This window comes from Bubalus kerabau, chromosome 1, assembly GCF_029407905.1.
Source record: "Bubalus kerabau isolate K-KA32 ecotype Philippines breed swamp buffalo chromosome 1, PCC_UOA_SB_1v2, whole genome shotgun sequence".
NCBI classification, from domain to species: domain Eukaryota; kingdom Metazoa; phylum Chordata; class Mammalia; order Artiodactyla; family Bovidae; genus Bubalus; species Bubalus kerabau.
In genome coordinates, this window is record NC_073624.1 from 221,766,249 (window position 1) to 221,791,967 (window position 25,719).

The 25,719-nt window shown below is 56.9% G+C and overlaps 1 protein-coding gene and 1 non-coding gene across 2 annotated transcripts; both read right to left on the minus strand.

Moving 5' to 3' along the window:
* Window positions 1-1,274: 1,274 nt before the first annotated feature.
* On the minus strand, window positions 1,275-24,853 carry PCDH1 (protocadherin 1). Its single transcript, XM_055556207.1, has 5 exons — window positions 24,651-24,853; window positions 15,297-16,159; window positions 10,135-12,330; window positions 4,607-4,826; window positions 1,275-2,493 (listed from the first exon to the last, which is right to left on the minus strand). Exons 1-5 carry the CDS (start codon window positions 24,688-24,690, stop codon window positions 2,099-2,101), a joined length of 3,714 nt encoding a protein of 1,237 aa, XP_055412182.1. The 5' UTR covers window positions 24,691-24,853; the 3' UTR covers window positions 1,275-2,098.
* On the minus strand, window positions 20,458-20,529 carry TRNAC-GCA (transfer RNA cysteine (anticodon GCA)). The gene has a single exon. It is a non-coding gene; the product is annotated as a tRNA-Cys (tRNA).
* Window positions 24,854-25,719: the final 866 nt, after the last annotated feature.

A 25,719-nucleotide genomic window follows, 5' to 3' on the forward strand; every position in this document is an offset into this window, starting at 1 on the left:
TCCACCAAGCAAATGGGCCGCATACAATCTTGCCAGAATCTTGAACTCCAGGACCCAGGACAGCCCTCAAAGCCACTGACCCACCAGCTGGGCAACTCATGTTACCAACTCCTCCAGTATTGCACCTGCCCCGTTTGTGCAGGGGGAAGGGGCTGTCTCTTTAACCAGCCCCAGCCCGCCTCCTGGGCCTCCCAGAGGGAAAGGAGCCTTTGGCCAATCCCTGGACCTGGTTGCTGCCACCCCAGCCCACTGTACACCCTGCCCTCCATAGAAGGGCTGTGGATGCTGGGGCCACCAGCCTAACAATGTTCTCCTTCCCAGCACTGTTACCCCAAGCCAAGTTAGGGGCAAGGAGCAGAGAATAAGGTGATTCTTCAGCCCCCTGGCTTTCAGGGGTGGAGGTGGGGTCTCTGGGGATACAGGAGTTAAGACCCCAGCAACACAGCTCCCAAAGGCACCAGACGACCCAGCAGCCTGTACCCACCCCTCCCACCCTTGGGCCGACCCCCCCAAGCTTAGACGAAGTCAAGCAAGGGCCATACCCTGAGTCTCCAGCCTCTCAGCCTGGGCCCCTGGGGAGCTGGAGAGGTATGGGCCAAGGCGGTGGGGTTTCTGGAAGGAAGGGGGACTGAGGCTTTGAGATGGCCACAGTGGGAGACGGAGGCTCTGCAGGATGCCCCTCACACCCTGGCCCCCTGAGGTGAAGAAAAGAATCCCACCTCATCATGGCTGACTGGGCTTCTCTGCCCCCCAATCTCCCCACCCCCATGGGACCCCTGACCCTGGCAAAGGGAAGCCCAACTGGAAGAAGGGGGCCTGGAGCCCAGGGTGCCCTGAGGCGCCCTTCCCACCCCCTGAGATCAAGGCAATGGTGGTTTTACAGGCTGACGGGTCAGTCATGGCAGGGGCTGGGGGTGGGGGGCAGAGAGGGGGAAGGGTGCAGGTACCCCCTACTGGGGGCAGCGACCAGCCACCCCCTGAACAAACCTTCCTGCTCCCAACTCACCCGACCAGGCCAGAGGCACAGTCATCCCACCCCTGTCCAGCTGCCCCCCACAGCCTCAGGGCCCCTCTGTGATGCTCATCTGGATGTGGGGGCCAGCCTGAGCGGGGATTCCCCCCACCAGGGCACAGCGTAACAGTTCCAAAAAAATAGAGATTTGTTTCTTAAAAAAAATTAAATAAAAGCCCAGCTCTGCTGATAGGCGAATGTTACCCTCACCCCCGCCCACCCTTTGTTTCCCTGGCCTGCACCCCCATCCCACCATGGCCCCAGGGGTATTTACAACATGGAACAGTAGAGGCCTGGGGTGGGGGGCACTGCGGCAGGGAGGAGGGGGCATAGGGCAGGTCCCCCCCAGAGGGGTCCCCCAAGACAACACAACATCAACAAGAAAAGTTGCAAATCAGGCAGAAATGGGGACATCATTCCAAGGTCCTTATATACAGACACTGCATGACCAGTGGGGAAGGGGGGGCCCCCAGATGGGACCAGGCATGGGCATGTGGCAGGCAGGTGGGCCGGCCCAGGAGCAGTACAGGAAGACAAGGCCTCTGCCCCACTCTCACCCCCATCCCCACCCCACCTTTGGTAACAACAGCCCTTCGGGGAGCCCCTGGCGGTTGAATTTCCTCTGGGAGTTCCCAGGGAGGGGGGCTCCCCAGTTCAGCCCTGCTGCAGGGCTGGAATGGGGGCATCCTATCCCCGCCCTGGTTGGCCATCCGGGAAACAATGAGTTAAAAGTGTGCTACCCGCCCTTGACTCCACCATCTGCCCAAAGTAAGGGGGTGCTCCCTGGAAGTCGAGGGAAGGGAGCCTAGTCATCGGAGAGGAGCCCTCTTGGGCATCAGCTGGGAGGAGCCCCTTAAAGGGGAAGAGGGGGCTCCCTAGGGTCTGGAGGATGAAGTGAGGGGAGAGGACCTGGACCCTGCATGGGGGAAGGGCCAGCGTGGTCATGAGGCCAGTACCCCATCCCCCACTCAGGGCCCTGGCCAGGAAGTCCACGCTGGAGGAGTCAGGAGTGGGGACCCTGGAATGGGCCCACCTGGGAGCTGGCCGGCGACTGGGGAAGGGATGGCCGGCCGGCCAGAAGGGGGCTCACAGGTAGATCTCGCGCTTGGCCGTCTGGGCAGATGCCGGTGTGGCTGCAGGTGGGAAGTCCGAGGTCTGGGTCAGGGGGATTTCCTCCAAGGTGGCCGAGTCCTTGCAGGAATCATGGCTACTGTGGGAGAAGGCACTGTAGGAGGGCAGGAGGCGCACGGGGGCCGTTTTGGTGTTCCGGTCTTCCGGGGGGCTGGGGCTGCCGGCGCCCGCAGGCTCCTGCCCTCCTCGGTCCTGGTAAGGCACGAAGGTGGAGAGTTTGAGGGCGCTGCTCTTGGTCCGGCGGCTGGGAGACGACTGGCCTGGCATCCAGCATGTGTCGGAGTGGCCAAACTCACTGCACTCGCGGGTACAGGTGCCCGTCATGGCGACATCAGGCAGAGGGCGCAGGTCTGCAGGGAAGAAAGGGGAGGGTCCTCAGGCAGGGCAGCCTCCGAGGGCTCTGCTCCATGGCCTCCCAACAGCACCTCCACTCTGTCTTGGAACAAGAGTGCATACCCCTTCCTGCCCACCAAGCTCACAGGCACACACACCCTCCCACCATCCACGGCGTGTGCACTCTCACACACAGCCTATCCTTAAATAGACACCTCCCTTCTTCCACCCTCACCCATCCTCCAGCTCTCCTCTCACACACCCACTGTATCTGCCCTCAGACAGGTGCACACATAACCCATCTATGCACTCTGTCATCTACCTCCAGACAGGCTGACACATGCACATCTACCCTCAGATAGGGATGAGGAAACCCCTATCCTCATTACAGACACAATCTCTTTCTCCCTTGTCGCCCCCTTCCCCCCACACACCCATAGCCTTCCCCTCAGATAGGCATGGACACACAAATCTACACTGGGCATCTCCATCCTCAGACAGAGGTGGGCACATATCTTCCTTCTGAGCCCCCTTAAGCCTCACCATGCCCCCAGCTGTCCTGAAACCCCACCCCAGCACAGCAAGGCCCCGCTACAAAGCCAGGGGTTCCCATAGAAGCACACACTCACATAGCCACAAGCACGCTCATGCAGCCCCACCCCACCTTACTCTGGCCCCTACAGCAACCACCACCCCTGGCCTTGCCCCGGCTCCCTGCCCAGAACACCCACGGGAACAGGAGTTGGTCGCCTGACATCAGCAGTAGCCGGTGTGGTTGCTGGGCAGCCGGGGTCTCTATGGGAACGGCTGGGCCTGGAGCACTTCCTGTCACAGTTGCCCCCGTCCTGCCCTCTCTTGGGGACAGCACCAGGCGGTGACCTCCCCCCCCCCCCCCCCGCCAGGGACATGACTGAGCAGCGCCACCTGGGGTGGGGGCTCCCCTGGCACCACCCACCCTGGTTTGGTCTCCTGCCAGTGCAAAGTGAGAAGGGGACAGCTCTGTCGTTAACCCTCAAAGCACCCAGGCTCTTTAGCTCAGGGCAGAGTGGGGACCCAACATGGCATGGAGCAGAGCACAGGCACTGGGTGGGCGGGGCTGGGTGCTGGGCCGAGTCCCACAGACCCCAGACCCCAGAGTAGCTCCCACATACCTGGCAGTCCGCCTCAGGGCCTGCTCCTGCCAGCCGGCTCTGCGCGGGCACAAAAAGGACGAGACGGGCGTGAGATCGCGCATGGATGGGCAGGGTGGGGAGAGAGGACACCCTGAGACCTGGGGCCTGGGAGGTCAGATAAGAACCTGTGCCCGCGGGGCAAGGTGTGGAACCTTTCATCTTTTGGGGGGCTTCGGGACTTCGGCCTGAGGGAGGGGGCGAGACCTGAGGAAAGCTCCAAGCTGGAGAGTCTGTCTATCCCAAGGGCAAGCTGATTTAGGCTCCCCGCTGTGGGCTACCACAGATGCCTTCACACACACACGCACTGCACCCATACATTCTGACAACACATCCCCCATCTGTCCCCATACTGCTCCTGCCCAGACCTCACTTCTGCCATCACTCTCCAAGCTTCTCCCAGACAAGACTTTCCCCTCCCCAGCCCCACCACCCCTCTCCTCAGCCAAACCATCTCCTGCTCCCCCGGGGACCATCACACCCTTCTCTGGGCTCCTTAGAGCATCCAGGGTCCCTTGAGCATCCTCAAGGCCCTCTGACTCTCATTACATCAAAAGATTGCCTCAAGGCTCCCTCACCACTGTCTGAGCCCTCTAGCCCCCATTCTTGGGGTCCCTGTTCCCAGGAAGCAATATAGAGTAGTACTAAATGCAAAGTCTTTGGAATCAGAGAAGCCTGGGTTTGAATCCTTCCCAGCTTTGTCACTTCCTGTATATGACTTTGGGTAAGTGACTCAACCTCTCTGAGCCTCAGTTTTCTCCACTGTAAAGTGGGCACAATAAAGATCTCAGATCAGAGTGGTTATGCAGATTCAACGAATATATGCCAGAAAGCACTCTGCACAGTGATCACTGCTGACCACAGAAACGCTCAAGAGATGGAGGCTGTTTTGTAAGGTCTTGTCATCATTTTCAGGCTTCTACTCATTCCTGGGGTGCCTGACCATGCCAACGCCCCTCACCGTTCTCGGGGTGCTCCATCTCTCCTATGCTGCCATCAGGGGTGGTGCGCTCATAGTGATCCTCAGGCAGAGCCAGGGGACCCAGTCGGGGCCCTGACGACGACTTGCTGGATGGCGTCTCGGACTCCTCCAGGCCACTATCGTAGTAACTATGCTGGGACGGGTCCTGGAGCTCCTGGGCCTGGCTGGTGGCGGAGAAGGTGACGCGGCGGTGAGGTAACTGTGGGGAGAGGAAGTGTCACTGCTGGCCGGCCAGCCTGCCCCACGGGCCCACCACCACACCAGGCTGCAGCCCCAGCCAGGCCTACCCCCAGAGCTTCTAGTCCTCTAGGCCTCAGCAGCAACCAAGAAGAGGCCCAGCCCCCCAGCACAGCACAGCCCCCCAGCAAGCAGACACCTTCATAGAGGACTGCCCTTCATTCTAGGACATCTCCCAGGACAGCCAGGACCACACACTGGAAGTCCTAACACAGCACAGGCCCCAGTGTTACGATAGCCCCCAGGCCAGCAACGATAAGCCTAATCCAGTACAACCACTTGTTAGAGCACAGCTTCCCAGTATTGGCACAGCCTCTCTCATTCCAGACAGCCAACACCAAAATAGCACAATACCAGCCAACTCCCCTAATTCCAGCATAGCCTCTAAACACCAGCAAGCCTCCAGTTTCTAGAACAGCTCCCTGAAAGCAGGACACACTCCTCATTCCAAAACAGCTTACCAATACCAGAACAGTTCCCTAATTTCCAAATAGCAGCTTCCAGACTCCAGCTCCTCACCTGTTTCATTGCTCCATAACTTCCTACTGCCTCCATCCAGTGGGGTTGCTAACCGCTTTCTGAGCTTCTGTTCCCTCGCCCCTGGTCTGCAATGCCCCCTGGTTTGTAATGCCATAGGCAGGACTCCCTGCTAAGTCCTCCTCTCCTACTCAGCCCCTGTCCCCACTTGTTCCCCTTCAGAGAGGCCTGGGAGTGGAAAAAGGTGGGAAGGAAGAAGGAAAAGGAGCCTGATAACAAACCAGGGCACCTTGGGGGTGGGGTGGCAGAACAATGGAAACTCCCCAGCCCTCCACATCAGGAAACAGTATTAACTGAAGAGGGCAGGGCCCAGGAGGACCTGGGCATAGGAGGGGGAGGCGGCATCCATCAGGGATTCAGAAGACTGGCTTCAGATGGAGACTCCTTCTAGGAAACAGGAAGGAGCTTCTGGGAGGGGCTGCCGGCTTGGTGGAGTCAGGATTTAGACTGGGAGCTGGGGTCGGGGGAGTGCAAAAGTGACAGGCTGCTTCCAGCCAGCAGCTCCGTCTGTCTGCCATGGGTTAATGATCATCCCAGGAACCTGGCAACCTCAGCCTGGAACTTGGCACAACCAACCAATCACCTAGATACCCACCTGGGACTGCCACTGGTTCTCCTGCCAACTAGAAATTAGGAGTTGTGGAGGGTGAAGACCAAGGGCCCCTGGAGGCCAGGGGTGGGAGCAGCCCATGCCCAGGCCCCTGCTGATGAGTCTCCAGGTTCCCTCTAATCCTCTGACTTTGTGCTGCTTTGTTCTTAAAACTCTCAATAGGAGATTATTGAGATGGACGGTGGTCCAGGTTTGCAGACCCACCCTCCTGATACCCTACACAATTTGTGTCCCATTCAAGGCCGCTGGGGTGGGGGAGGGCATCAGCACAGGGAGCTGCCTGCCTACCTTGCCTCCCACTCCATCTTCAGGCACAGGCAACCCTTCTCGAGATCCATGTCGGGATCCAAAACACTGAAAGGTCTGGGTGATAACAGACAAGATCTCCCAAACTGACCTGACGATAGGTTCCAGGAGCTCTGGGAGGCACAGAGTAGCCTGCCTACACAGTTTTCTTTTTAGACATTAGCCAGCAGCCCTCCGTCCCTGCAGAACCTGCGCCTGGTAATCCAAGGCTGCAGTCCTGCCTCCTGGAATACACATTACTTGGTCTTTTTCTATGATGCTTTTCTTTAAAATGGAGGGTTGGGTCATACTCAATACTAAATATTCCCTATAGTTCTATGACTATCAAATTTTAAAAAGTCTAGGGACTTCCTGGCAGTCCATTGGTTAAGATCCCACACTTCCACTGCAGGAGGCACAGGTTCAGTCCCTGGTTGAGGAACTAAGATCCCACATGCCGTGCAGTGTGGCCAATAAATAAATAAATCTTAAAAGCCTATGTCCAAAATCTGTCTCAAACACCCTAGTCCAGAAGTTCTAGACACTTCCTGGATATTTCTAGTTGGTGTCCCCATGGACCCTTCAGATTCAACATGCCTGAAACCAAATTCTTTTTCTTCAGTCAGCTTCTGCATGGGCAATGATCTTACCATTATCCCCCTTATCCAGACTCAGAAGGATGGTATCTATCTGGAAATCTTGGTAGCTCTCCCCTCACTCCCCACCCCTACCCCATATCCAATTATTCCTTGAGTCCTGTGGTCTTTTCTCCAGAACGTCAGCCTGATCCATCCATCCATTATTCCCTTCGCCACCATCCTTGCCTAGACCTTAGGGGTTCAGTCCTGTACCTTCACCTCTACCAACTTAAATCCACCATACACTCCAGTGAACTTTCTAAAACTAAGTTCACCCCAAATTCAAGAGCTTTCAGGGGCTCCTATTTCCTCTTAAGGAACTTTTGACAAGGCATCTATGTCCTCTATAGCCTACACCTTCCAATCTCCTGTCTCAGCTCCCCACTCCATCCTCCATTCCGTTCAGAGTCCCCTCTCTGCCCTCTCACTGCCTCCAGCTTGGTGACACTCACTCCTGCCTCAGGGACTGGCTCAGCCTCCCGTCCATCTCCTGCTCCTCACTTCATGAAGAGCTGGTTCAGGTGCACATTCCCCTCTCAGGAGCCCACTCCCATGTCTTCTCATACTACATGCCTCAAAGAAAGGGAGGGGACACCATGGTCAAATAAATGTGGAAAACCCAGAGTTATACAAAGCTTAACAGTTTCTCCCTTCTTGCAGAACTTTGTAGAGCCTTTATTAGGTTAATCTGAACTTAGTCAAAAAGTGCATAATGGAAAATAGCAGACTCTGGCAATCAGATCTCGTGATGATTTGAATTTGACTCCATTGCTACCTGGTTTTCATTTCTGTAAAATGACCTACTCACAAAGAGTTATGAGCGTTGAATGAGCTAATTCACATAAAATGCTTAGCATGGTACGTTGCACCTGGTAAGGACTCAAAAAAAAAAAAAGAAAGCGAGTAGTGGCAGAACAAGTTGGGAAAAGCTTTTCTACGTGGCATTCTCACTGGCGAGAAGCAACACCAAGATTCTCAACTGCCTCATCTTTTCACTTGTATGTCTTGTAGAAATATGACCATTTTTCCCTCAGGGTCTAGCACAGTGCTGAGCACACAGTAGGGATTCAGCCTATGTGTTTTGATGATAACAGCGGTATCATGACTTGGTTATGTTCAAATGTGCAGTGTGGCTCCATCCCTGGGTTGGTCTGGAGCTGAGTAAAGGATAATCCCTCAGACTTCGGAAAAGAAAAAGAGATGAAAGAGCTACAGGAACAGAAGAATGAGGGAGAGGCAGCGGCAGCAAGGAGAGGAACAAGAGAGAAAGGATGATTGGTCAGGAGCTGCCGGAGGCCACCCGAGAGATGCTTATTCGTCCAGGAGAAATGAGATGAAACCAGATTTCACTTCCCCATGCCCCACTCCTCCAAAACCCCCAGGATTTTTACTTTGGGGGTGCTCCAGGGCATTGGGGAGTTTGTGGACAGAATCAGAATAGAGAGCTGGCGCCTTGGACCTCCTGGGAGTGTCTCAAGCCTCTTCAGTCACCATGGACACAGGTTGCCTCTGGCCTCAGAGACTCCCCCAGGACCTGAGTCCCCTCACTCTGACTTTAGCCTCCTCCTTGGGCACAGCCAGCGACAGGGCAGACCCAGGAGAGCAAGAAGTGAGAGATGGAGAGAGAGAGAGTGAATGACAGCTAGCAGCTAAGGGTGGCCAGAGCAAGGAGCTGAAGGAAGGGAAGGGAGAGGGCCATCTAGAGTGCCTCAGCCCGGGTCAGCAGTGGGGACACAGAGCAGGTCGGCCCACGGCACTGGAGGATTCCCTCCCCTCTCCCTGGGCCCGCCCTCCCGGCAGCCCAGGCTGGTGACCCTGGTGGGAAGACAGGGCAAAACAGGCTGATTGCTGGGTGTTGAGTGGTACTGGGATGAAGAGGCTGGGAAAGGGACTTGGGAAGATCTTGCCTCTAGGGAAGTTGCCTAGTATAATTAAAAGGTTCTGTGCCTTCACCTGAGGCAGCCAGACTGTACTCCACCTACCCCTACCAGCTGCTCTGGTCTGAGCTCTATTGGGAACTGCTCAGTCTGCACAGAGGGGAAAGGTCAAGTCTTAGTCAGTGGAGAAAGGTCAGGACTTGGGTGTCTCTCCACCCGCTTTCTTGATGAAGGGCATCATTCCCAGGGAGGCCTCACAAACATGAGGGGAGGTGGACTTCCCTGGTAGTACAGTGGGCAAGACTCTGTGCTCTCAATGCAAGGGGCCCCGGATTTGACTCCTGCTCAGGGAACTAGATCCCACATGCTACAACTAAGACCTGGCCCAGCCTAAAGAAATAAATATTGTTTAAAAAAAAAAACAAAAAACCACGAGGAGAGGGATACACTGCTGGACAGCTCTATTTGAAGGGTGCTTCACCCAGACATGGACTCGGTCATGGTCATGGGTTGGTGTGGGGGAAGGTGATCAATTAAGATACGGTTGGCAGAGAGGTGCAGGTCTGGGACATGGGGAGGGACAAAGAGCAGGGATGGGGACACTGAGGCAGGACCTCCAGACAAAGGTTTGTTTCCAGTCTCTCTCACTTCTTCTCTCACTTCCAGGAAAATAAGAAACCAAAACTCCAAAAATAGAGAACTTTATTATCAGGGGGAAGTGTTTGGGATGGGGGAAGAGGAATGGGGGGCCCAGCCCAGGAGTCTGGGGTGGGGAAGAGGGTAACACGCAGTACACAGAGAAGGCACAAAGGGGGGCCCCCCTCCCTGACAGAGTCCCCACCTGGTTACCCACCAGGGCCCAGGTCTCCCTGTGTCCCCTTCAGAGAAGCACCCATGGCTGGTCTCAGACAGAGATCCAGGTTTGAAGGAGACTTAGTCTCCATTTCCCTCCACGCTTCTGCCTCCAAACCCTTCTGCTCCCCTGCCCATCAGCCCCCACCTGCAGCACCCAGCATCTTGTCCTGTCCCAGGATGTAACAAACCACAGGCCTCTCCCCGTGGGGAGGGGCAGTGGGTGGGGGGACACAGAACGCACCCTCCATTTTCACTGGGCCCAGCCCTCCAAGCCTGGGTGAGGCAGCAGGGTCATTGCCGGTCCCAGCATTCCCTGACCTTTGGTTCCACCTCCCACCATTGCCTTGGGCTGGTGAGCAGAGCAGGTTCAAGACACCAGCTCTGTCACTCCCACACCTCGGTCCAGATGGCCCCATGGTAGGGGTGGGGTGGGGGCTGGGGCGTGCTGAGCCTCAAGGGCTGGCCTACCTGCTTGCTGGGGTATTTGGGGGGGTTGGTGCGGTAGCTGTAGTCGGAGTACTGCTCAGAGCCCGTGGACGTCGTGTCCCCGGTGCCCACGAACGTGTTTGCAGGCGGCAGTTCCTGCACCACCTGGTGCTTCTTGGAGGCGGAGGGCGACTGGGGCTGCAACTGGATGGAAGGCAGTGGGGAATTAGAGCGATAGTGGCGACCCAGGTCAGGGCTGCCTGGTGGGTAGTTGAGGGGCAGGTGGATGCGTGGACTGTCCCCGGGGGCGTCGCTCATCAGGTTGAACTTGAGAGACTTCTGCAGGCCGGTCTCATCCTCATCCTCCACCGGTTTCACAGGCTTGGGAGACTTGCTCTTCTTGCCCTTGCTTTTGTTGCCCTTGGAAACTTTGCTGCTGGGCTTGGGGGCGTACAGGTCCTTGGTCTCCTTCTTGCCAGCCTGGTAGCCACTCTTGGCCTCCCGTTGCCGGCAGTAGCGCACGAGCACAGCCAGGGCGATGAGCAAGGCCACGGCCACGACACCAGCCACCACGCCAAAGAGGATGTTGCCGCGCTGCTTGGAGCGCTCGTATTCTGGGTCCCCGGCGATGTCGATGTCCAGCGGCGTGTCCAAGCTGTGGCCCAGTAGGGTCTCGAGCAGCGTGCGGTTTGCCAGAGTCTCGTTGACATACAGGTGGACCAAGGCTGTGCCGTAGCGTGGGGGCTTGCCGCGGTCACTGACCTTCACGACTAAGCGGTGCAGCCCGTGGTGGCGGCGCTCAATCTCCTTCTCCAGGGTGATGGCACCAGAATGTGACCCAATCTGGAAAAGTCCATAAGGGTTGCCACCAGCGATGCTGTAGGTCAGCTCAGCATTGACACCAGAGTCAATGTCCTCAGCTGTCACCTGGCTGACCGTCTCACCCAGACGGGTCTGGGGGGTCAGCAGCCGGTGCGAGGTGTTGGAAGGGGCAGTGATAAAAGGCGCGTTGTCGTTCTCATCCAGCACGTTGATGGTGACACCAACGTAAGCTGAGCGAGGTGGGACACCACCGTCCACAGCTTTCAGCTGGAAGGTATAGGTGCTTTGCTGCTCCCGATCGAAGCTCAGGCTGGAGAGTATGGTGCCCGTGCCATTCTGGATAACAAAGTCACCATTGTCCTGCTCCACCGTGAGCTGCACCCGTGCGTTCTCCCCCTTGTCCCCATCAATGACAGTCACCATGCCCACTGGACTCAGTGCCGGCATGTTCTCCATCACCGAGAAGTTGTAGCCACTCAGCATGAACTTGGGGTCGTTGTCATTGCAGTCCAGCACGTTGACGAGGACGGTGGCTGTGCCCTGGAGACTAGGGCTGCCCCGGTCGGCTGCCACCACCTTCAACTCATAGCTTTCCCTCTGTTCCCTATCCAGGGATGTCTTCACCCGGATCTCTCCAGTTTCAGGTGAGATGGTGAAGAGGCCCTTGGCAGCTGGCTCAGGCTCCAGAGAGTAAACCAGCTCAGCATTGGAGCCCGAGTCGGCGTCACTGGCAGTGACCTCAGCAACCACTTCACCCGGCTTGTTGTTTTCTGGGAAAGCGACCTCAGTGACGCTCTGGGTGAAGACAGGCGCATTGTCATTGACGTCCACCACCTGCACCTTGAGGGAATTGGTGCTGGAGAGTGGCGGGTTGCCAGAGTCCACGGCCACAATCTCGATGGTGTAGTCTTTGACCTTCTCATAGTCGAGCGGGGTGGTGGTTTGCAGGAAGTACTTCTTCTTGCTGTCACTTCCCGTCTCGCTGGCCTGGCGGAGTTGGAAGGGCACATCACCTGCTACCACACAGGTGACAGCCGCATTCTCTCCCTCGTCTCTATCAGATACCTGCACCAGGGCCACAGCTGTCTCTTCCGCCACATCCTCTGAGATGTTGGCCATCCCGTCCTGGTGCGTCACCAGCCCTATGCCACGGATCTCAATGGTGGGTGCATTGTCGTTCATGTCCTTCACACTCACCACCACCTGGGCTCGGGCACTCTTGGGGTTGGTGCCACGGTCCTTGGCAAGCACCGAGAAACGCAGGGTGCTCAGGTCCTCACGGTCCACGGGGCCCTGCACAGTGATAAGTCCGGTGTTCCTGTCCAGTCGCAGAAGGCGTCTCACGACTTCAGGTGCCTGGTGGAAAGTGTAGTCGATTTCTGCGTTGGCACCTTGGTCTGAGTCGTTGGCCTTCACCTACAGGGCAGGGGTAGAAACGAGGGAAACAGGGCTGGGTTAGCTTGGGGATAACAAATTAAGGGACACCAGGGCTGCCTTTCCAGGGAGCACAGCAGACATGACTAATCTAATAAGGCAGCCTTTCCAAAAGCAGCGCGTGTGAGCCCTGCCCTTTCCCAGTTCCTGACACTGTAGCTGATATTACTGATCTATTTTCCTGAAGAGCACAGATAACAGCCCACAAATCCTCGATGGTGCTGCAGGCTTACTACTAGAGATGGGACAGGGCAGAACTGAACTCTACTTATCATTTCTATACTAGTCCACCCAAACGTGGGGATGAGGATCCAGCTAGCAAGCAGGGTAGCCCTTCCACCCAATTTAACTGACCTTCAACCCTTCTGAAGAGCTGGGAATGTGTGAGTAGTAGAGCTGGTGTGTATGTATGGCATATGTGTATAACAGGCATGCATGAACATACACGTGTTGTGACTATGTGAGAAGGTATGTGTGTTTGTGTACGTGTGTGTTTGTACATGAATGGAGACCCACATGCCCACCTGGAGGCCACAGGTGAGGGGACTGCTTTTTTTGAAAACAGCCAGATAGGGATGTGGGTCAGAGGGAGCCCGCCAAGCCAGGCCACTACCCTTGTCAAACCGGGGAAACCTGTTTCAAGTCTCTTCCCCTCCCAGGTCTGGTGCTGGCTAGGCACCAACTTGAGGAATCCAGCCGAGCCTGCGGCCAAGAAGGAGGGACTGGTGCAGGCCACAGAGCCTGCTGGCAGCAGGCTGGGCTCCCAGCATCAAACAACGAACTGCCTGTCCCTCTGCAGCGGGCACGCCCTCCTGCGCTGAGGCCGACGCGCACCCGGCCCAAGTCTACACAAACACGGGTGGTGACGGAGCAACAGGAGCCAGGTGGGAATGGCCATGAGGGAGCACCGGTCAGGCAGAAACATGCGACCTAGAGTTAGGTCACAGCCCAGCAGAATGCGTTGGCAGTGTGTGTGGGGAGATGAGAACAGATGGGTGCAACTAGGCAGTCTCTGCAGAGCAGAGCAACAGAGTCTTATGTTCAAATCCCAGGTCCACTGCTTCCCAATAACGTGACCTTGGGCCAGTGATTTAACATCCCCAAGCCTCAGTTTACAAATGTGTAAAAGGAGGATAATAATAGAACCTATTTCACAAGGTAGTGATGAGGATTAAATGGGATGATATTGGTAAAAATGTCTAACACTGCCTGGCATGTGCCAAGGGCTCCCTAAACACCATGTATGTCTCTTTTTGTTCATCCATTCAGCCGTCCACCCGTTCACCTCTGAAAATCAGTGCTGACACTCTATGGGCCACTGCTAGTGTCTTTCCTTCCCATCAGGATTTTTTTCTGACAGTAAAGACACGTGGGTCAGGATTCCCAGCTGCTTGATCTCTGCTCACTCCTCTAACAGTTTCTATTCGCCCCTCCATCCCCTCAGCCTGTCACCGACTTTTCATTATGATTCCCACTGTCTGCTTCCCTGTCTCTAGCTTGGTCACCCACCTCCTTATCCGCCTTTTGTGTCAGCTTACCTCTCTCTCTGACTCTTGAATTCTGTCTCTCTCTCCCATCTTGCTCAGTTCTTCAGCCTCTTTCCCACTGCTGGTTCTCTCCTATCCTCTCTTTTCTGCTCTATCTACCTGTAGCCTCGTCTATGCCCCATTGTCCTGCTTCATCCAACTTCTTGACTCTTATACCCGTGGGCTCTAAAGTCAAACTGTTGGACGTGGCCGAGGTGGGATCTGAATACATCAGATGGGTGACATGAGGAAAGTTTCCTAATCTCTGTGGGCTCAGTTCCCCATCTGTAAAATGGGATAATGCTTACTTTGTACTGTGGGGATTAAATGATATAACACACAGAATGTATTCAGAACAGCGCCCAGCACCTAGGCTATGATTAGTCACCATCCCCGACTGTCTGTCTCCCTTCTCTCTGTCTTTCTTCTACAGATTCCAGTCCACCAGCCACTAAATAAAGGTCCAAACTCCCCCTGTGCCCTGCTTCAGTTTGGGAATGTAGAAGAAATGGTTTCCCAGAACAGCTAACGGTGTGCAGGGCAGTCTGAGCCCTCCTTAGCTCCCTCACATCAAAGACAGACAACTTCAGCCCATGGGGAAGGAGAAAGGCTCTGGGGCTGGCAGGAGGCCAGGGCTGAGATGACAGCACGAGATACACCCACCTGTCTGCAGGGACGCTTTCTTTGCTCCCTCCCAGGCCCTGGCCCCGCCAAGCTGCCCAGCCCGTGGGGCAGTTCCCACGGAAAGGGGTGCTGAGAACTGCAACAGAGGCCACCAACCCCCCAACTGTGCCCAGCACCCCATACCCATGGGTGCCCAGTGCCTAGGGGAGGAGACAGATGTATAGATATCTGAGCACAGTTTCTAGAATTCTGAGGACTCACCTGGCTAAAATGACTTCATTTGACTGTCAGGGATGGGCAAAGGTAGGCTGTGGCTTTCAGCCTCGGGAAACTCTCATCTGGCTAACGGGCCCCTGGTTGGGAAGATATTCCCATCTCTGGAGAGAATCTACTTGGACAAAAGGCGATTCATTTGTTCAGCTCGCTTGGCTGGGGAGGAGAATGTCATTTGACTTGGGAGGGGGTTTCACTTTGCAGAGGTTTCTCCAACTTGACTCCGCCTCAGGGACGGGGGATCACTGTTCTTATGCTGTGTCACTGTCACGTAAATAGCTTGACAGAGGAAAGTCACTCCCCTGCTGGGGTGTGGTAGGAAAGTCTCACCAAGCAGGGGCTGGGAAAAGAGATCTCGCTGCAGTATTTTGACCGTTTTGCCCTTAAGTGAAGGGAATTCTCATGAGGTTGGGGTGGGCTTCCATTTCTAAATGGAAGTCAGCCACGGGGTAGAGCAGGGAAGACGTAGGGTAGAGTAGACCCAGGGTAGAGTGGGTCACCCTGACAGACGGAGGGGCCTCTCACCTGGATGACTGAGTGGCCTATGGGGCTGTTCTCAGACAGCTCAGCCTCGTAGGACGGCCGCTCGAACTTGGGGGCATTGTCATTGGTGTCGAGCACGGTGACCCGAAGCAGGGCGCTGCTGGCACGTGGGGGGTTGCCACCATCCTGCACCTTGATGGTGAGGTCGTAAGAATCCAGGCGTTCCCGGTCCAGGTTGCCCATCACGATGAGCTGCGGCTGCTTCCCCTCCTGGTCCTCTGCCACCTGCAGCCCAAATAGCTCCTGGGCCTCGGGCCCCACCTGCAGCTCATATGACGCCACACCGTTGGGGCCAGCATCTCGATCCGAAGCCACCGGGATGGAGAAGAGTGAGCCGATGTTGGTGTTCTCGGGGATGGGCAGCGTGATGACTGGCGAGGCGAAGTTGGGCGTGTTGTCATTGATGTCCTGAACCTCTATCTGGCCCTCCAGCAGCCGGGGGCTGCCATTCTGCACAAGGTCCGTGATAGACACCTCAAACTCCAGGATGCAGGGCTCACCAGGGAGCTGGTTCTGGCATTCACGGAGCCCCTCACGGTCGATAGAGGTCTCGGTGGTAAAGATGTCGCCCGTCTTGCCATCCACCCGCAGGTACGGGGCGCCCACCTCTAGTTTGTACAGGTGGCCCACGTCGGGAAAACCGTAGTCAGCGGCGAGGCTCCCGATGAGGGTATTGGGCGGCTGTTCCTCAGCCACCTTGTACACCACCCGAGTGGCATGGCCCGGGGACGGAGCCAGCAGCAGCAGCAGTGCTAGCAGCAGGGTGGGCAGCAGCAGACGTCGCTCCCCGGGGCCTGGGCTGTGCCTCAGGGGCCCCATTGGGGCAGGCTCCAGAATCAGGAGGGCTGTAAGGGGGAGAGACAGAACAGAGTGGTCAGCTGGGAGGAGAGCCCAGGCTCTGAGGGCTGCCCAGAGCCGCCCCCAACTCCCCCTCTCCCACCCACACACTGATCTCCAGGAGAGAGAATACTGATTCCAGGACCCAGAACCCGGAGTCTCACCCACAGCCCAGCGTAGCAGCGGTGTCTGCTCCAGCTGGAGGAGCCGGTAGGCGCCGGAACAGGTCTAGAGCAGTTCCCGCCCCTGGAATGCCCGGACCTACCTGACACTCCCTCCCTCCCTGCTCTCTGCCCAACACCTCCTTCTCACCAGCATCCTGCCTTAGTCACCCATGCTAATTACCCTGATACTGAGATAGGGAGAGACAGCAAGTGCAAGGGCGAGACCTGGAGCCCCCCACCCCCTGCCGTGAACACAGTAGGAGAGAGACGCAGGAACCCTCACATTCCCCAGACCCCAATCATCACCACCGCCCACGCTGAGGGCCGCTCAAGTTGGCTGCAGGCAGAAGGGATGACGTCACATTCCTATCCCTTCTGAGATGCCAAGTCAGTGTGCGCATGTGAGGTAGGACATCTCAAATGCCCTTCTGACACTAATCACCCTGCTAACCAGGGTGCCCACCCCTACAAAGGGCCAGCTTGAACAGGGCCCCAACTGAGGCTTGCAAACAAGGTTGAGGAATAGGGGGTTCTCCCTCCCCGACCTCCTTGCAAACACACATGCCCCTGAGCATGGACACCTGTGTGTGCACACACAGCTCCTCCGCCTTCACTCTCCACGGGGGCGGTGGGGAGGAGAGACATGGGCAGGTACGTGGAAGATAGCAGACGTCAATACTGGGGTCAGGGCAGTCAGTGGTCAGAGCTGACTAGCCCTGGAACTGGCATTGGGAGCCGCCCTGGCCTGTCCTTAGAAACTAGGAGTCCAGCAGGTCTAACTGGGATTGGGCTGCCTATGACACGAGCAGCCTTGCCCAGACCACTTCCCACACGTCTGTTCAGTCTCCCAGTGTGTATCTGGCCCCTGCCTCACACCTGGCCCCTCCCGGCCTTAACCGGTCCAGCCCCATCTCGCATCTGCCTCTCCCTGCCCACCCCCAAATCCTTCCAGTGAGAGGCCTGTATGCCCCAGCCAACCACAATCTGCACCGCAGTCACGACAGCAGCTTGCTGCTCCTGCTGGTCTCCTCAGCTTTGAGCTGTGTGTCAGCAGACTCCAGCTCAGTACCAGCCTCGACTACCTCCTCTTCTCCAGCACCACCACGCCACAACCAGCCCTGCTTTGCAAATCCAAAGTCTTTGGCCTGGCATCTTCAACAGAGGCTCAGGCTGGATCTCCTGTCCCCAGCTCCTTGCCTGCCCCCGGAATAGGTGCCCCGCACCTGGAAATCCTACTCAGGCCCTGTCACAGGCCACACCCACCCCACTGAAGGCAGCCGCTGGTCACCCGGGAAGCCTTCCCAGCCTCTTCAGCCCACAGTGACCTCTCCTTCCTCCAACTCACAGCCACTTATTGTGTGTACCAATCCCTCGGCAATGAATCACCGTGCAGCCGGGGACACCGCCCGCCTGTGTTATTCAGTCCCCATATTGTGCACCTAGTCCTGTGTTCTCCACCTCCCCAAGCATGCTGAAGGAAGGGACAGGGCTCCCCGCATTCATCCCCTTCCCAGAGCTGGGCTCACTACAGTGCTCATTCATGCTTTCAGGGAACATTTATTGGGTACTTAAAATGTTCCAGGCTCTATGGAACACAGTGGAACACACTGCTCTATGGGCAGTGGAACACAGCAGTGAACAAGACAGAGGCAGACTGTCGTTGTGGAGCTGACCATTCTAACTCAAGACTAGTTGTCACTTTTGTTGGGTTGTACCCATTTGACAGGTATAGGGCAGCAGGATGGAGACAGCAGGGACCGTGACATCAGGCAGTCTGAGGCAGACCCCAGCTGCCCACGTCCTGACCATGTGAGCTGCAGCAGTTGATTTAGAGCCTCGGTTTCCTTGTCAGTAAAATGGGAATATTACTACCTCTTTCCTAGGGAGTTTGAGATCATGTGGGCTGAATGCCTAGCGCATGGGCACTCAACAAACGCTCCCTCAAAGCACTTACAGTTGTAGTTAGGTAGCTGTTTGGGGAATAATTTGTGAATGGTTTGTCTTTCTGTGAGCAGAAACTAAGAGAGCCTCTGCTTTGTTTACTCGTATATCCATCCTGAGGGCCTCGCCCTGGACCCTGCACACAGTTGCTGCTGCTGCTGTTTAGTCACTAAGTCATGTCCAACTCTTTTGCATGCCCATGGACTGTAGCCCGCCAGGCTCCTCTGTCCACGGCATTTCCCAAGCAGGAATACCAGAGTGGGTTGCCATTTCCTTCTCCAGGGGATCTTCCTGACTCAGGGACTGAACCCGGGTCTCCTGCATTGGCAGGTGGATTCTCTACCACTGAGCCACCAGGGAAGCCCCTCCGCACAGCACAGTGGGTGCTCAGCCTCAGCTTATGAATGACTGCGATTATTTTAGCTAACCTATCCTGGAACTTGGTGTGTGTTCACTGCTCGTCCTCATCCACTTTCTCCACTCCATTGAAGACCCCCCGGGCTCTGATCTAACCCTTCTTGTGTAGGTTAGATCTCAGCAAATGGTCATTGAATGCAGATTCCTTGCACAAGCACAGCCCCTCCCTGGTCGTTTCTCCCACTAATAGGCTCAACACATGTGAGGCTGTTATCAGATGAGTAGTGTGTGTTTGTTCCCAGCTGCAATCTTAATCTCTTTAAAGGAGAGAGGAATTTATCTGACACTCGATTTGGATCCATCCTTCAGCCATTTCCCCTCTCCGCATGGACCTGGCACTGGGCTCATCTTACCACCAAGCCCCAACCCAAACACACCTATCTCCAAAGAACCTCACTCCCTTCTGGGCACCTTATTCTGTCCTCCCTTGCACAGCACACACACAATATGGGATCACTGTGAGCACCAACTCCAAGTCTTGGCTGGGTGGGGCTTAAACCTGACAAAGAGGAGAAATAAAGCAGTGACGGCCTGCCTCCACTCACTCTCTCCAGATCAACCTTTTAGAGTCACATCCCCCTTAGTGAATTTTATGAAACTACATGGCAGATTTTTCCAAGAAGAACGAATGTTCACAAATTTTGGCTACAACTTCAGAGGTCCGTGGTCTGGCAGTGTCAGGGTGACTTTGATTTGTAGCTGCTCTAAGAGCTACAGATTAAGCACTATTCTTGGGGGCTTCCTTCCCCATCTCAGGTCACAACCAGGGGGGCTCTGACCCCTCAGGCCTCCCAGGCAGCACAAACATAGCGTGTTTGTGACACATTCTCCCCACCTCCCGCCTGCCTCCTAATACTCATACACATTCTCTCACTCACGCTGTCACCCTTGCTCTGTCGCTCAGTCGTGTACGACTCTTTGCGACCCCATGGGCTATAGCCCTCCAGGCTCCTCTGTCCATGGAATTTTTCAAGCAAGAATACTGGAGCCGGTTGCCATTTCCTTCTCCGGGGAATCTTCCCCACCCAGGGATCAAACCCACGACTCTTGCGTCTCCTGCACTGGCAGGCAGATTCTGTGACACTGAGCCACCAGGGAAGCCCCCCTGTCACCCTTAGGAGTCAGGAAAGGATTGTGGCATCTAACTTCTGATTGGGAGGAACACTAAAAAGGAATATCCAAGGCAAAGATGGTTGGGGGCAGGGGGAGTTTCCAGGGGTTGGGAGAGGCTTGCCCAGAGTAGGATCAAGAGCTGAAGAAGGCTAGGCTCTTTAAGTACCTGAAGAGTCCCTTTAAAATGAGTACAATCTGGCCCCACCCTTAGGAATTCTGATTCTGGAAGAGGGGCCTGGAGAAACCCCCCAGGCAGCAAGGTGGAGGCAGCAAGGGTCTGGAACCTTCTGGGAACAACCTTGAGGTACTCTAGGTCTTTGGAATTAAGAATGAAGTATAATTTCTGTCATCACCTTTACCATCATCATCTCTAACACTCCCAGAGATTCTACTACATTTACATCCATTTCCCATTTAATCCTCCCAATCCTCTGAAATGGGTCCTGTTTATTATTACATGGCTTCCCTTGGTACAGATGATAAAACTGAGGCTCAGAAAGAATAACTGCCTTAGGTCATAGAAATAGTAAGCTGAAAAGTTAAAGTGAAGTTGCTCAGTCGTGTCTGACTCTTTGCAACCCCATGGACTGTAGCCTACCAGGCTCCTCCGTCCATGGAATTTTCCAGGCAAGAGTACTGGAGTGGGTTGGCATTTCCTTCTCCACGGGATCTTCCCTACCCAGGGATTGAACCTGGGTCATCAGCATTGCAGGCAGACACTTTACCAACTGAGCCACTAGAGAAGCCCCTAGTAAGCTGAAGAGTTGGGATTTGAGAAATAAGAATGCCTTCCCACATGAGTTGAGAAAAGGCTGGATGGAGGAAGAGAAATCAACAGAAATCACTGGTTGCTATGTACCCCCCCTCCCCCAACACACACACACACACAATCCCTGGGTTGCCAAACCTGCAGGGCAAGGAGTGAAAGAGAAAGAGAGGGTCTAGGGTTCAAGGACGGAAGGACGCCAGGCCTCCCTGGATGCAGGGAGAGAGAACAGAACAGCCAGGAGTGGCAGTGAGGCAGCCCTTCCTACTCCTGCTCCCACCATCCCTGAACTTTGTCCTGGTGGTTGGTTACAGGGAGTCATTAGTCCCAGACGGCAGCCTCTGAAGCCATTAGTGCCTTATCTGCCCTTGCCCAGGCACTGGCTGCCTTCCCGGCAGGGGTGTCCCCACCTCCACCTGGTGACACTGGGAACCCAGGACCCTGAGCAGTCAGAGCCTCAGGAGGGTCAGTGACTCATTCTTCTCAGGCTCCACGAGCACAGTGAAGTGGGAGGGCAGAGGCCAGGGAAGGCCAAGGAAAATGCCATCTGTGTCAACATCTGGGCAGGAAGGACGGCTGTGGGGGTCACCTGGAACCTTCATTGCCAGCCCACCTCGGGGACCAGGGGCCATTTCCTCCTGAATGCTGTGGCCAGAGAGGAAACACACATGGGCAGATGTCACAGCCCCAGAGGCCAGGTCAGCTGTGACCCCCACCCCTGCAGTGTAACAAACAGCCACCACCACTGCGGGCACAAAACACTGAAGGACAAAGCAAACATCTGGGAGAGGAGGGCAAGCAAGCTGGGCTGTATGGGGTGGAGCTGCTCACAGGCTTCCCACAGTGAATAAGTGCACAGCCCTCAGCTCCTCTCCCTTCTCTTTTACAACCCTCTATTAGCCTCTGTGGGGTTTCCAGGCACCTGCATTCTTGAGTCAGATTGTCAGAGTTCAAACCCTTGTTCCACCACTTGCTAGCTGTGTGACCTTGGCCAAGTGACTTTACCTCTCTGAAGATATTTCTATATTGTGGAATGGAAATAATCCTGCCTCTTGAAATTATTTGGGAGGATTAAATGAGAGCTGATACATTAAGGTCTATTGTAAAGGAGCGATATCTTTCTACCTAAATGGAGCATTTCATTTCCAGCATCAGACACACAGTAGGTGCTCACTGGTTTCATCAATAAGGGAACAAATCCCTTGCCAGCTGGGAAGACCTATGAAGGCAAGGGTAGTTGTGTATCTTACTACAGTATTGCATCCTCATCACCCACCATGGGCCTTGGCAGACAGTAGGAGCTCAATACATGGTTGAAAGAATCTCTGCAGCACCAACTATGCTTTCTTATGGTAGGGGCAGCCCTCACCCCATGTGAGGATCTCCTCCTTCCCCATTTCCTCTCTCCAGCCCTGACTCCTGCTCAGCTCCTCCCTCCATCCTCCCAGACCCTCTCCTGACCCTTCCACCCACACTCCGAAGCAGTTAGCTCACCATCTCTACCTAGCCCAGGTCCCGTGACCAAGTAGCCACAGCAGTAGAACCTCTGCCAGCAAGACGCCCCTTTCCAGCTGAAATCCCTTTTGGGGGTGGGGACTGGGTGGGAGGGAAGGGGAGAAACTAAATGCAGCCAGAACTGAAACCAGACCTGCTCCCCTGCCATCCTGCTCGGCAGTCTCTGGAGGCCCTTCTCATCCCTCTCTCCTCGATCCACTCCATGCCCTGGTCTAGTTATAATTACAGATCTCAATCCTCCGAGACCCCCACATCAAGCAAGTAACACTTGCCCCACCCCTAATCCACACACACCTAGACCTCTGGCTGTCACAAACACCTTCTGGGCGCCCTCTTTCCAGGCAGCTACCAAGGGTTAGCTCAAAGCAGGTAATGGAAGGCCCTCGGCGTCTTCCGGCACGACATCCTGGACTCAGCCGGACAGGCCGGAGCAGGCAGACCCCAACCTACACCGCTGCGGTCAGCGGGCGCTCGCGGCACACACCCTGCGTTCGGGGCATCTCCTCCCAGAGGACACTGGAGAGTGTCGGGGGTGGGACAGCGGCAGTTCTTCCAGCATCCTCGGGATCGCTCGGCCCCACCCCACCCCCACCCTCACCCCCGCGGCGCCGGGCCTCCCCGAGCTCGAGGCGAGACGTGAGTGCGGCGCCGGGAGAATGCGCCTCACCAGCGGGCCCCAGGCGCCCCCTGTCCCAGGGGCCGCCGCGGGGAATCCCTCCTCCTCCGCACTCCCGGTCTCAGCCTACGGACCCCCACAAGCCGGCGTCGCCGAGAGCCGCGCCGCGGGCGCCGGGAGGGGGCAGGGAAGGAGCCGGCGCCGGAATCACAAAGCGGCGAGCCCGGCCCGGAGGAGAAATTTTCGTAAAACCGAGCCTCTTGCGGACAGCAGAAAAGGGGGCTTTACCCTACTCTCAATCATGAAAGATGTCAGAGCCGCTCCGAATATTTCCTGCTAGAAGGAATGGTCGCCGGCCACTGCTGAGAAACAGAGGCCAGAAGTCTGGGCTCCCGAGGGTAGGTGGGGGGAAGGAGTGCGAGTCCTTGTCGCCTGCCAATTCTGCTCCTGCGCGTGCCGCGCGTGCCCTCCTGGTCCCAGGGCCTCGCCCGCGCACACGACTCTGGCCTGCAGCCGGGACCTGGCGCAAGGGACGCCCAGGTGTGAGAGAGACACAGGTGTGTGGGACCCAGGTCTACTGGGGATCCAGGTGGTTCGGAGAACGCAACTGAATGGTCCGAAGAGGGTCGCAAACACTGCCCAAGGTTGGCACCCTTTGCAAAAGGGCCTAGTGCCCCGGAGCTTTGGGGAGGCGGGGTGGCGCGGCCTGCCAGGTCCAGCTTGTTCCGGGAATACCCAGCCGGCCGGCCCGGGAGTGGGGGTGGGGGAGGCGCCGGCGGGGAAGCTGGTCCGGCCAGCCCGCCCCTAGGGTTCCCGCCGCCGATATTTACACTGCCTGTATCGTGATAAGGGGAAGGGGCGCTAGGGGCTCTCCCAGCGGCCCGGCAGCTTCCCAGGACGGAATCTGGCCTCTGAGGGAGAGGGACAGAGCGCGTGTGTTTGTGTGTATACCCCGCAAGGTGTAATATGATATTGTTGGTGGAAGGTGTGTGTGGAATCCAGTGTTAAGATGTGGGAAGCAATAAACTGTGTTTGTGACCGTGAAGCGCTGTTGTGGGTGCCACTTGCTGTGTTAGGGTGTATGCCTTCAAGGCGTGTGCGGAAACACTGGGTTCTGTGTTTATGGGTGCAATCGAGGGGTGCAAGCAAGACGCGTTGTGTACCTGTGTTCTGGCCAAGGAGTGTAACATAATTTATGTTAGGGTGTGTTCCTTAAAGGAATGTGTTTGTGACTGGGTTTTGAGTGTTCATCTGGCGAACTGTGGCCGTGACACTCCTGTTTTAGAGCACGAGATTGCGTTTGTGTGTCCAAGTCGCCGAATGTCACCCTCGGTTGTGTTCTATTGCTTTGTCGGACCACAGGTTGTGTGTCCGTGCCGCTGAGCGTGCAGGCGCTGAAGCGGATTCTCAGCTAGTGACGGTGCCCCAGCGGGCGCTGGTGTGCGGGAGGTATGCCTGTGTGCACATATGTATGTATGTGTGTACATATGTCCGTGGTCTGGCCCTCCGGGTGCCCGCGGGGAGCTGGACGCGCCTGAGTGATCCGAGCCGGTCGCCCAACAAGTGTGTGTGCTTGTGGATGAGGGTCCTTGCTTGCTACGTCCTCGGGGAATGCCCCCCCAACTGGGGGCTGCGCTCTTGCCCCAAACCATCTCCATCTCTCGCGCTCCCGGAGCCCCCTTATCCTCGCAGCTCCAAGCGCACCGGGGTGCAGGGCGCCTAGGCTGGGGTCCAGTCCAGCACTCCCTCTCCTCGCTCGGCTTCTTGCGGCGGACCTTGGAGGCCAGGGTGCCCCGGCCGCAACCCCCACTCCGAGCTTCCAAACGCCCCCACTTCCACCCCGGCACGCGGAGCACCGACTGGGCCCCCGTGGCCTCGCTCGGCCGAGCGCCCCTCCCTCGGCTCCCGCCGGCCATGGCCGCTCACGGGCGGGAGCCACCGCCGCCTCCACCGCCACCGATCCTTACCCGACTCTGGGCAGCGCCGGCCGCGGGCCCTGCAGTCCATGAGCCGCCACCGGCCCCGGCCCGGGCTGCGACTCGGCACGGCTCGGGCTGGCGCTGCGGTTCAGGCTTGGCTCCGGCTGGCTTTGCGCGCAGCAGCCCCGGCGGCTTCGCGTCCGCGCCGCGCTCCCGCTCCCGGAGTGTGTGAGGCGGCGGCGGCGGCGGCAGCGGCGGTGGCGGCGGCGGAGCCAGCAGCGAGCGGAGCGCACAGCCGGGCCCGCCCCCTCCCTCCCCCTCCCTCTTGGCCCGCCCGCCCGCCTCCCGCCCGCCTCCCTGTCCCCCTCCCCCCGCTCCGTGGCCGGGAGGTGGAGCTCGGGACCGCTCTGGTTCTGCTGGGAGGGGACCCCAGCACCGCTCCGCAAAGCCGGGACCCCTTTTGCTATCTCCTCGCTACCCGAGGCCCGTATACGTAGATTGTCCCCCTCCCAGGCTCTTCAGTTTACACTTATCCCACCCGTGCCCCCATCTGGAACCCCTCCCGAATTCCTTTCCCAACCTCATTCAAACACCTGTCCTTTACTCTGCCCCCCTGGGAAGTCGAGGCACGGGAAATGTCTCCCGATGCCTTCTCTGGGCATCTGCTCCTCCAGATCCACGTTCTTCCTGCCCAGACCCCCAGAGCACCCCGAGTGGCCCTCCCTTCCCACTGCGCTCTGGGGAAGTCCACCCCTCCCCCTCTGGCCGAAGCCGCAGAGCGGTCAGCGTCGGTGGCCGCAGCAAGTCTTGGGGGTGGGGCTACGGAGGGGACCGTGGAAGGGGGAGGGTAATGGGACCCGGAGGCTCCCCTAGAATGAGGACTGGGGAAATATGCAAGTGTGAGGATGAGGTGACGCGCCTCAGCTCGGGCTGTTAAAGGATCCCCCAATCACCTGTCCTCTGGGCGGCATGGAGCTGTGGCCCCAACACATTTACCAGTGACAAACATATTCACACTGAGTCACACGGGTCCCTACCCCGCGAAGCCGCGCGGTGTCACGGCCTGTATCACACGCCCTCGCAGTGCCACACTCTGTTACACTCACACTCACCGACT